Below are 12,393 nucleotides of genomic sequence, written 5' to 3'. Positions count from 1 at the left end.
CGCATTCTTTTTACATTTGAAAAGTTTATTTTATTGATTACCAGTCGATCTCAGCCTACTTTTTTCCCTACCTTATCATTGGCAGTCTAAGGGGCTACTCTAACTTCGCGAGGACCGGTAGGTGAGCTCACGAGCTCCACCTGAGAGAATTGCTAACACTAGAGAAATGCTTCGCTGAATCTACTACCGGATCGGAATCGCGACCCACTGAGAAAATCCGGTGAAAAGCTCAGTGGGTTGTGTATATGGGCTAATTCGCACGTTCAAATCTTCGTCGTAATTGACGAGTTCGACGAGGACGGTGACCGGTGCTTGAAAAGCTTAAAAGCACCGAGAGTGGATCCAGGGGACTCGACAAGGTATGTTTTCGGCGACATATAGCGACAGTGATGTATAGTTAGCGGTGACCACGATAAGCCAGGATTATCGTGCCGCGCCGCTTTTTTAAAGTAGCGTTCTAACACTTCCTTAAATTACTTACGTGTCGGTTCTAGATTTAAGTCGTCGTGAAGATCAAGATTCCTTACATACCAATATGTTATGATACACTGCCGAAATGGAATTGGATGACCTGGAGAGAGTTAACGTGTGTACGGGCTTTGTAAGCGAACAATACACTAGCATGGGCCATGACACGGCCCACCGGCTATTGTATGGTACGGTTGCTGTCATAATTAATGTACCTTCTCTTGAGCTTCGATCAACATTTAGAAGTTATCAAAACTCATCTTAGTTATATAAAATTATACGGAAACAAGAAAAGAGTGTTTTTTTTTCTTTAAATAAATAAATTGTAACACGGAGTTCTGAAAACGCCAGTAAATAAATCACCCTAAAACGTTATTCATGTTTTTCCCCACTGTAGTATATTAATGAAAAGCAGTATCTAAATTATGATTTTAACCAAGTAGCTATGATAAGTTATCGAAGACGACTCTGAGAGTGAACGCTCACCGTCGCTCATAGACTTCAGCATTGCCAACGTCACGGCTAAGCCACTGACGACTGCTAAATTTGATAATTCCCCGGTCGCCACCGACCCAGCTAGCCTTATTCGCCAACGACACAATCGTTTACTACTCGAGTGGAAACAAGTCCCTAATCGCTAGTAAACTCCAGAGCGCAGCCGTAACCCTCGGACAGTGGTTTCAAAAATGTGCGCATAGATATCAACCCAGCGAAAAGCACAGCAGTGCTATTTCAAAGGAGGGAAACTCAAAGCGCATTTCCTTCCGCATTAGGAGGAAAAATATCACACCCCCGATCCCCCTTCGGCCAACCTATACCCCGGGTCAGGAAGGTCAAGTACCTGGGAGTCACCCTGGATGCACCAATGACATTCCGTTCGCATATAAAATTAGTCCGCGACCGTGCCGCGCTTATTCTCAGCAGACTCAACCCCATGATTTGTAAGCGGAGTAAAATGTGGATTCGGAACTAGGTGACGCTTTACAAATCTTGCATAAGGGCCGTCATGACCTACGCGAATGTGGTGTTCGCTCACGCAGCCGTCCGATCCCTGCAATCCCGCTTTTGAAGATTAGCGTCGGAGCTCCACGGTTCGTGAGGAACGTTGACCTACACTACGACCTGGGCCTCGAATCAATCCGGAAACACACGAAGTCAGTGTTGAAACGGTACTTCGATAAAATTATGTGGCATGATAATCGCCTTATCGTTGCCGCAACTAACTACTGCCCGAATCCTGATCACGCAGGAGCCAGCCAGCTTTGACACCCTAGAGACGTCCTTACGGATCCATTATATCCAATAACCCTTGCATTAGATGGCTTTAGCTATAACACTAGGAGCAGGCTTAGGAACCCCGGTAACCGTACTCGTCGAACTCGGCAAAGATTTCGACGTGCAACTTAACCTAAACATCAGAACGCTGATTTTTTCCATAGTAGATCCGGTGGTAGCTACTGCGAAGCACTGCTCTTGCTGGAGCTAGTGTTAGCAAATTCTCTCAGATTGAGCCCGTGAGCTTACCTACCCGTTCGGGCGTAGCTGGAATAGCCTCTTAGGCTATCAGCCAATAAATGGAGAAAAAAGATTAACTGAGGATTTAAGCTCACATCTGAAGATACCTTTTTTTTTTTTTTTTGTCAATAGGAAATCGCCGGACTTCCGCCCTTCACTGGGGATGGAGGGCGGGGCATGTCGGAGTCGAACCGACTAAAACCTCCTGTCTCTCAACAACCAACGTCCAAACCTCGCATGAGACAAAACTCATGAAATGGCAAGGGGGGAAAGTGAAGCGTTTAGTGCGGAGCACATCTCTCCCATCACCCTCTCCCTCGGGACGCCGGACTGGCGGTCGTCGGCGCCACGACCACCAGCCCTCTCGGTCGGCAGGCTATCCGAAGCCCGCCTAGATGGCGCCGGTTAGAATGGTCTATCCTACGGAATACCCCGCTGGGTCAGAACCAGCGTGGGTTGAGGATAGCCGGCCTTCCATCACCCGGATGCTCATGCATAAAACGCGTGCAGAGCAGCTTGCACGTCGTCTTCTTAGGCCCCCTTCGTCGGTCCCCAGGCCGACATGTGAGGGAGACCCGAAACACTTAGAGGGCCAGGGCTTGGGCGAGATCCGCCTCCCTGGCCCCCGCTCGACGGCGGCGGGCCTGTGCGTCTCTCACGCGCCCCGCCGCCTCCTTCTGCGAGATGGTGCACTCGCAGAAGTCGAGCATCGCCTTCCACGACTCGTCGTCGCCGAGCATCGATGCCACAACACTCGGCAACGACAAGTCGTTTCCTATTTTTGCGACGAGGACACGGCGCCACCCCTCCCACGCGGGGCAGGCAACGAGCGTGTGCTCCGCCGTGTCCAAGTCGCAACCACAATGATCTGAAGATACCTAGAAGGATATACCCTGTTATTTTATCTATAACGAAAGAAAACATTAACTTTCGGTGTCTAATGTGCCCATTCTGGTCGGTGAAAAGGATATTAAAGATAATCTTCCTTTGTACATAATGTGATGACACTATATATAATGGGAATGACAAAACAGCTCGGTGCCTTTTCCTCTTCTGTTTTTCCTTCGACTAGTTATTGACGGGCGAGTATTATCGAAAAAAAACCATTTACCTGTTAGTTCTTTTTACTATTTAAGCATGTTTTCCTAATACATATTGCATTTTAGCGTAGTTTCTACGTATTTAAATTATTTTGGAAATTGATCAATATAATTTCTATTACGTTTACAATGAAAGATTGTCAAAAAATAAAAATGAATAATTTGCTCGAAAGGCTGCTCTTACTCACTAGCCTTAGTAACTCGGTTGAAATGTTGTCCAGCCCAAACGAACGCCTGGATTAATGCTCGAAAAGGTTTCACTCTGTATTTATTGCAATTGGAGGAGAAACATCCAGCGTGAACTCTACCATCAGGTCCAACATTTTTAGTGAGATATACGACAAAGGGAAGATCTTCCACCGAGCGGGTGATATTTGCTCAGTAGACCGACGGTCCGAATGTTGTTGTTCGGAACTTGTATATATGCGCTTTATCTTGAAAGTGTCGTAAGCGAGATTCAGGCATCTGTCAATTATCTTGCGTTGCATGATGGCTGCCCGCCACATCACTCCCCTCCGAGACTGGAGGTCGTGTCATTTTTAGTTATCGTTGTCCGTGCTGAGATTAGCTTGCAAGTGCCAGTGCTGCTCGAAGTTTGCGGTGAGTCGAAACTGAGCTTGAATGCTGCGTGATTGTCGCCAGTGCTGCTCGAAGTCTACGGTGAGTCGAGACTGAGCTTGAATGCTGCGTGATGAGGCAGTGTAGGTGCGTGCCGTAGGATCAGGAAGCGCGGTGAGTCGGCTGCGATGGTCCTGTTGAGGCTGCGATGCTGGCTTGCTGTGGGACGACTGTCGATGACTTGCTTTTATCTGCGAGAATGCGTGGATCGTGGTAGCCGAAGTTCTTGATGCGCTGATGATGAATCAGAAGGTTGCGTGTTCACATCACGTCGCAGGTCACCAGTTTGGGGAGATATACAACAAAGGGAAGATCTTCCACCGAGCGGGTGATATTGCTCGGTAGACCGACGGTCCCAATGTTGTTGTTCGGAACTTGTATATATGCGCTTTATCTTGAAAATGTCGTAAGCGAGATTCAGGCATCTGTCAATTATCTTGCGTTGTATGATGGCTACCCGCCACACATTCAATTCGATCCTTATTGTCAAAAACTAAGTAAACTGGGACAAGCAGTCCATTAGAAACGGCGATTTTTGTTGGAAATCTAATATCGAAATTGTTTATAGCAATTCTCCTACTATGAAAGTAGCTGTGACCGTTGTCGCTGTAGCTATAATTAACTATGAAACATTCAAAAAGTTAGTACAAAGATTTGGTCTGTGTTCAAAATCTAAATAGTAATCGGTTTCCACCACAACGTGAATGCCATCACCCACCACGAAACATAATTATATAGGTATAAGTCGAAGTTTCCTCTTTAGGCTATCTTATATCTTTAGGCTACCCTTCAAAATTCAATCAATAATTATTAACTAACTTATAAAAGAACTGTAACGACTATATATTGAGTACAGTCTTTAAAATTACTAGTGGTGGGACCTCTTGTGAGTCCGCGTGGGTAGGTACCACCACCCTGCCTATTTCTGCCGTGTGGCAGTAATACGTTTGAAGGGCAGGGCAGCCGTTTTAACTATACTGAGACATTAGAACTTATGTCTTAAGGTGGATGGCACATTGACGTTGTAGATGTCTATGGGCTCCAGTAACCACTTAACACCAGGTGGGCTGTGAGCTCGTCCACCCATCTAAGCTATAAAAAACCTATTTTTACAAATCAGTTATCATGTCTCATCAAATTCTTCAACGCCAGGAATATATTTCGACGAGGAACGATCTAAAGGAGGGAATTGATATCAGTTAGATTTCGAGTCTAGATGTCGAGTAGAAATAAGTCCCTTATTGCGAAGAAGCTTCAGAGCGCAGCCGTAGCCCTAGGACAGTGGTTCCGAAAATGGTGCATAGACATCAACCCAGCGAAAAGCACCGCAGTGTTATTTCAAAGGGAAACCTCACCGCTTATTTCCTCACGCATTAGGAGGAGAAATATCAGACCCCCGATCACCCTCTTCGGCCAACCTATACCCTGGGCTAGGAAGGTCAAGTTCCTGGGAGTCGCCCTGGATGCATCCATGACATTCCACCCGCATGTAAAAACAGTCCGCGACCGTGCCGCATTTATTCTCGGCAGACTCTATCCCATGATCTTTAAACGGAGTAAAATGTCCATTGGGAACAAATTGACACTTTACAAAACTTGCATAAAGCCCGTCATGACTCACGCGAGTGTGATGTTCGCTCACGCGGCCCGCACACACATAGACACCCTCTAATCCCTATAATCCTGCTTTGGCAGGTTAGTCGTCGGGACTCCACGGTTCGTGAGGAACGTTGACCTACACGACGACCTGGGCCTCGAATCAATTCGGAAATACATGAAGTCAGTGTCGGAGCAGTACTTCGATAAGGCTATGCGTCATGATAATCGCCTTATCGTTGCCGCCGCTGACTACTCGCCGAATCCTGATCATGCAAGAGCCAGTCACCGTCGACGCCCTAGACACGTCCTTACGGATCCATCAGATCCAATAATCTTTACATTAGACGCCTTCAGCTCTTATACTAGGAGAAGGCTTAGGGACCCCGGTAACCGTACTCATCGAACTCGACAAAGAGGTCGACGTGCAACCTAACCCATGCATCAGCCCGCTGAGTTTCTCGCCGGATCTTCTCAGCGGGTCGCGATTTCGATCCGGTAGTAGATTCATTCGCGAAGCAATTGCTCTTGAGTTGTTAGGTCTCCTTCGGAGGCGCTCGGGCAGTTGTTAGCAAAACCCATCCCTCCTGGCTGAGCCTTTGCTCGCCCACCTGTCCTGGTGAAGGTGAAACTGGAAAAGCCTTCGGGCCACCAGTAATCTTTCAATTATAAAAAAAAAAGGAATTGTTATCCAAAACGGTAGGCAGCGGCTTGGCTCTGCCCCTGGCATTGCTGAAGTCCATGGGCGACGGTAACCACTCACCATCAGGTGGGCCGTATGCTCGTCTGCCTACAAGGGCAATAAAAAAAAAAAAAAAAAAAAAAAAAAAAAAAAAAAAAAAAAAAAAAAAACGATAATATGTACTGCCTAAAGCAATAACGTAGGAATGACAATAGATAACATTACAATAACATATTTTCCAGTCACATTTGACATTTGTGATCGTGGAATATCCGGAACATCTGCATTAATATCTAATTTACGCTCCACAAATGCAAATATCAACAACTTAAATGTATCAAGTTTAATGTATACTTTAAATGTCTCAATTCTAAGAATAAATTAATATTATTAATAATATTCCTCGAACTTATGTATAGTTCGTCTCCTGATACAAAACACTATCTTATTTTACAAAAAATAAATTATACTGTTTTTTTTCCTTAAAAAAAATCGTTTAGGTAATATATGTAAGGAATGTAAAATTAACGTGTTTTTCACAGAGCAATCTTTATTATCATGATAAACACATTAAATAATAGCCTGATTAATTATCTTGTAGGTAGAAGGTTAGACAAACGGCTGTAAAAGTAAAGTGGTGCTTTATGTACGTTTTTTTTTCTTTTCTTTCTAAAATAACCTTAAAATATTGATCTCGACTAGATTTACTTAGGGATGTGAGCTCCGTCAGCAACGAAACCGTTTTCGTCAGCAGTGTAGTCTACTCTGTAGGTGACACCGTCGGGGCCAACGTATTCGTAGAATCCCTTGACCTTGATGCCTTCGTTTTCGGTGCCGACATTCTCGACCTTGCCGGCTTCTTCAGCGAGAATCTTGTTCTCGGTCTCGTACAAGTAGTGGTAGCCTTCGGGAGCGACGTCATTGTCGTAACGGATGATGCCGTATTTGTAGTCGTAGCCGGCGCCGCTGGGTGGGACCACCTTGCTGGCAACGTATGTGGGTGTGACCACCTTGCTGGCAACGTATGTGGGTGTGACTGGCACGGGAATGGTAGGCTTCACGACGGGCAGGGGAACAATGCTGGATCCCTTGTAAGCATCACCACTGTAATAAAATTTAACATTATATAACTCTTTTTTTATTGCCTTTGTAGGCAGACGAGCATACGGCCCACCTGATGGTGAGTAGTTACCGTCGCCCATGGACTTCAGCAATGCCAGGGGCAGAGCCAAGCCTGCCTACTGCTTAATACTCTCAACAAGCCTCGTTTGAAGAAGGACATGTCATAGCGCTCGAGAAACACCGTGGAGGGGAGCTCATTCCATAGCCGGATGGTACGTGGCAAAAAAGACCTCTGGAAACGCATTGTGGATGACCTCAGTGGCTCCAGGTAGTGTGGATGAACTCTGCTCCGGTGGCGGGCGGTGCGATGGTAAAAACGAATTTTTGATTGGTAGGTTAGTTCTAAGTCTAGTGAGACTTATACCTTATATCTCAAGCTAAGCGAAGACATTCAACTTTTAATATCCTACAACTCCAGACCATTTAACACCAAATTTATAAAAAACAGTATATAACTTTGATCTGATGATGAACCATCTAACTGACCGCTTAAAATCGAACTGAGAGGTATTTTATTTAATTCAAAATTAGCTAATATTAAAATTAATAGAAGAACTACTGACAGGTATTTGCTGAGGTCCTCCTTGGTTCCGACGTAGGCTCCTCCGGGACCTCCAGCAGTACCGGATCCAGTGTAGAAGCCACCGGCGGCACCACGGTCTCCACGGTCACCGCTAAAACCATTCACATAAATAATAATACACGTTTGCCTTTAGATAACACTCCGATAAAGTAATATGATATACATAAGGGCGACTAGTACATTGATTGTAATCTCACGTTTTAATGATGTTGTATTAATTCTTAAAGCAATATGAAATTTAATATCATTTTCTATTGGGTACTAGAATTTAAATTACATGGCATGTACACTTTGACGAAGTCGCCTTGCAAATTGTTCACTTCAATATCAGCAATGGCATTATGACTATTTATATCGCCGAGGCGTTCCGAGTAATTCCTTCGCTAAATTAATATTCCTCTATAGTTTCCCAAAAACATTATAACATTTGTACGGTTCATATTTATTTTAATTTTGTTTGGTTGCACCGAAAATCTACTTCTCTGATTTTAATTAGGTATGTCATTCCACGAAAATTCGATTTCAATTATTATTCTCTAATTTTATTTTCAACGTTACAGATTGACGATTAACTATTAATTAATAGTAGTAGATAACTTATAGCTTTATGATAAGTAGACTAATCCAAGAAAGGAAAAGTTAAGATAAGAAAACGTACTTGTAGGCACCAGAGTTGTCGGGAATGTAACGGCCAGAGTTGTCGCGGCTGGGGTCATAACGGCCTGGATCAGCTACATAGCGGCCTGGCTTATAGACGAATGGAGAAACAGTAGAGTAAACTCGGTTGTACTGGAAAGGAGTGTACCTGAGAAAAAAAAAACATTGAAAGATATCGTGAATTATTGTTTTGATTTTTTTTCTCGTTTTTTCGTCAAAAAAAATCGCCAAAACTTAACAATAATAAACAAGATAACTGCTGAAAATTGAAAGCGGGGCTTAAATAACAACGAACATATCTGATCTTTCCCAAAAAAAATATGAACTGAATAGAAAGAAAAAAGATTTTTTTTTTTTAAATAAGAGCATGGAGAATGTATCATATATTATTCTAATTACCGATTTATAATGAAATTACTAAAACAAAATTTACAAGACTGAAATCCAAATTGATTATTGATTACCTGATTAAAAATATAAAATCGATTGAAACACCTTTTAAAATAAGTCACTCCAATTTGAATAAAACACAACAACCATTTAAACACTTTCCAAGAAACACGTAACTTTTATTTGCACTAAAATTAAAATCAGTACTCACTTTCCAGTTTCGGCGGCCAGCGCCACTGTCAGAGACAGGCAGATTGCCTAGAAATAAATGATTGAGTTGTCACTAAACACAGTCTGTAAAAAAACTACCAATTTACAACACTAAGCAATATAATCCATTTCGAAGGTGAGATGACAAGTACTCCAATTCAAATTTGTCGTCTGTATCGTGATGTCTATGGGGTGTGATAATTAAAGTATATAGATTGTCTGTTCACTAAACGAATTTTAAAAAATACAAAGAAGAATAATTGTAAAATTAATTAACTTTTCAATTCGATTATCCCGAACACCATTATGATTACACGAACATTGCAACGTATCCCGTACTGTATTGATCGCACTTACCAAAAAGACACGCATTTCCGTCGTTATGAAGCAAACTTAACAACCTGAATGTGATCTACAGAAAATCAATGCTTATTTATACCTTTTTTGTCTAATTTTATAATGTTCTTCTGTCCTGTTCCTCTCATTTATAATGTGTTGTTTGACGCTAATTCATTAATACGGCGTTTCTCAATCTTCACTCGATGATAAATTCAGAAGCGTCGTTTGGTGACAGCAATAATACGTCTAATAAAAAATCTTACTGCGAACTTTAAGATTACTGACGCAGGTAATATTTATCCGTTCAATATATATTAATCTGATCTTACGTTGATATTGTAAAGATTATTATTTGGCAAGCAACATAAGAGCAGCGCATAGTATTTTGAGAAATTGACAAAAACTGTTACTCTAACTATTCCTGTTGTAATGTTAATAAATACTGTAAAATTGAGACTCAGAACTTATGTGTTAGGGTGGGTAGTGTTTACTTTGTCGATGTAAGTTGACATCGTATATAAAAGCAAGAAAAAAACGTAATAGTATTTCATTTTATTTTTTTATTGAAAAAGTTGGTTGTTGGCAGTATAAGATACAACATTTAAGTACATTATGCTTTATTGTCACCAGCAAAATAGTACCAACACATTAAAACATAAAAGCACCTTAAGCGATCTTGTCACTTAAAACAATCTCTTCTAAGCAACCCTTGAGCGTAAATAAGATTAAAATGAGAGTAATTTTAATAAATGTAGTGCAGTCGAGTATGCTTTAAAAACGTTTCTAGTAGATTAGTAAACTTTATTAATAATTCATATAAATAATCAACACATACCTTAACAGTGACTTAAAAATACTGTTATTTTGGTGTTGGTGGTAGGGTGTCTTATGAACCTGCTCGGGTAGGCACTACCACCACCCTGCCTATTTCTACCGTAAAGTAGAAGGGCTTTTCGGTTTGAAGGGCAGGGCATCTGTTTTACTACAAATCTGAGTCTTAAAACTGCTGTGTAAAGGCAACTTATACATACATGTGTATGCATGGTATATCTTGGACGGTAGCTGTCACAAGATACTTCAAAAATGCCTGAATCACGCTAATAATATTTTCATGATATGTTTTTATTATTATTATTATTTTTCAGAAAGGTAATCTTTTCTTAGCACTTTGGCTAGTCTGAACCACATCCACGGGCCTAAACCAAGTGAACGCAGCGTGTAGTAAGGAAAATTTATGTTGACGGTATGTTATTATGAGGGGCAATTTCGTTTTCGTCTATCTGCAAGAATTTCCTGACTATTCTACATGTATTCAAGATTGCGGCTTTTTGGATAGTCATGTAGAGAGTTTCTTTGAGGTCTAATATTTTTAGGCTTTGGAGAAGATGGTTGGGAATGACGCCTGTTGTGGAGAGAACTATGGGTACTATGTATACTTTTTCCTGTCGCCAAATTCTGCTCACTTCATTATTATTATTATTATTATTAATACTTTATTTCAGTTTTATTTTTATATGTACAAGTTCCGAACAATAACATTCGGACCGTCGATTTACAGAGCAACAACGCGCCACTCAATGGAAGATCTTCCCTATTACGATGTCTCCAAATATCAGTATTGCTTGCTTATGTATACATGGCCCAAAACGGAGCTTTCTGCAATATCAAAACTACTTCAATCTTTTTAGTGTTCAGAAGTAGACGAGCAGTGCACTTGGCATTAAATACTTACTAAAATGCATCAACATGAATACGTGGATGCCGTCGCACACATTATGAACGAAATCTCATTGGGATTTTGTGGCTGTTATACCACCCTTCATCCCGAAATGCATGTCTTCTTCACGATCACAGTAGACATTATAGTACCTATACCTACAGGCTTACACAATACGGCCTAGCAGAGGCGAACACGTGCCATATTCGTATTTCTTAATAAAAATAATCTCCTGCCTGCGGGATTTGAAAACTAAGATAGTTCTATACGTCCGGTATTCTCGTAACTCAAGATGAGTTCAACAGCAATAGCCGCCGAAATGAGTAACCAAAAAGAGCTATTTATATATTAATACTAGTTATTTAAGGCGGTAAGAAACGTAAGAAAAGTAGTAGTTATTTAATCATATTTAAAAGAACTCAAAGTATTACTTTGTACATGATTACATGAGTAAGATACCGAGGAAATTTATTAAGTAACAATTTGTTGCAAATTTAAATAAAAATTTTTTGATAGCAATACATTATAGGTCCCCGATTTATGATCATATCAACCGTCTACTAGGTTGCCTATTAAAATAATAAAGAAAACTTATTCAGTTACAATAAATACTACTTTAAAGAAATGCACTTCGCAATAGTGCCCTTTTAATGCTCTTTTAATTGACGCATTCACTGAGACTGTAGGGTGATCTCCCTATCTCGTGCTAACCAGCGCATCACATGGCCGCCTTAGAATCTTTGATAAATCATGGTTTCCTGTTTAGCGCTACCGTATTCCTAAGATAGGCTCATTGGTGCAGTAACCTAACTACTGTGCAGCAACCAGTTTCAATCACTTATTGGAGCATCAGTTGGGTATCAGTATTTCTGATACTAATACTTTGATATCAAGAATTAGGTGTACTTATTTTGTATATAGTATATGTCTATATATTTTTCTGGTACCCATAGCACAGGAGAAATTCGTAGCTCGGGGTCACTCTGTAGTGTTCAAATTCTTTAATAAATAACTAATAGGAAACAAATTAACTCAACTAGGAGGTTCAACTCCCAAATACTGCATCTGCCACGCTGATAGGGATCCTGTGAAAAAAATTGAACACAAATCAAACACCGTGACTTACTTCCGATCTATCATCCCCTCTAATGTGGGAACCAGAGACTGATGTATACATTAATATATCTTTTAAAACATTTTTTTTTTTTTTATGATTGAAGGATTACTGGTGGCCCGGAGGCCTTTCCAGTTTCACCAGGACAGGTGGGCGAGCAAAGGCTCAGCCAGGAGGGGTGGGATTTGCTAACAGCTGCCCGAGCGCCTCCGAAGGAGACCTAACAACTCAAGAGTAGCTGCTTCGCGAATGAATCTACTACCGGATCGGAATCGCGACCCG

General features: G+C 41.5%; 1 protein-coding gene across 1 annotated transcript; it reads right to left on the bottom strand.

Moving 5' to 3' along the window:
- Positions 1–6,512: 6,512 nt before the first annotated feature.
- On the bottom strand, positions 6,513–9,334 carry CPR41 (cuticular protein RR-1 motif 41). The gene is given in 5 exon segments (NM_001044025.1): positions 6,513–7,083; positions 7,665–7,775; positions 8,343–8,489; positions 8,943–8,989; positions 9,299–9,334. Coding segments are annotated over 5 exon segments (720 nt in total). The 5' UTR covers positions 9,314–9,334; the 3' UTR covers positions 6,513–6,683.
- Positions 9,335–12,393: the final 3,059 nt, after the last annotated feature.

This window comes from Bombyx mori, chromosome 22 (genome assembly GCF_030269925.1).
Source record: "Bombyx mori chromosome 22, ASM3026992v2".
Classification (NCBI taxonomy): domain Eukaryota; kingdom Metazoa; phylum Arthropoda; class Insecta; order Lepidoptera; family Bombycidae; genus Bombyx; species Bombyx mori.
This window is presented reverse-complemented; position numbering and strand designations above follow the sequence as displayed.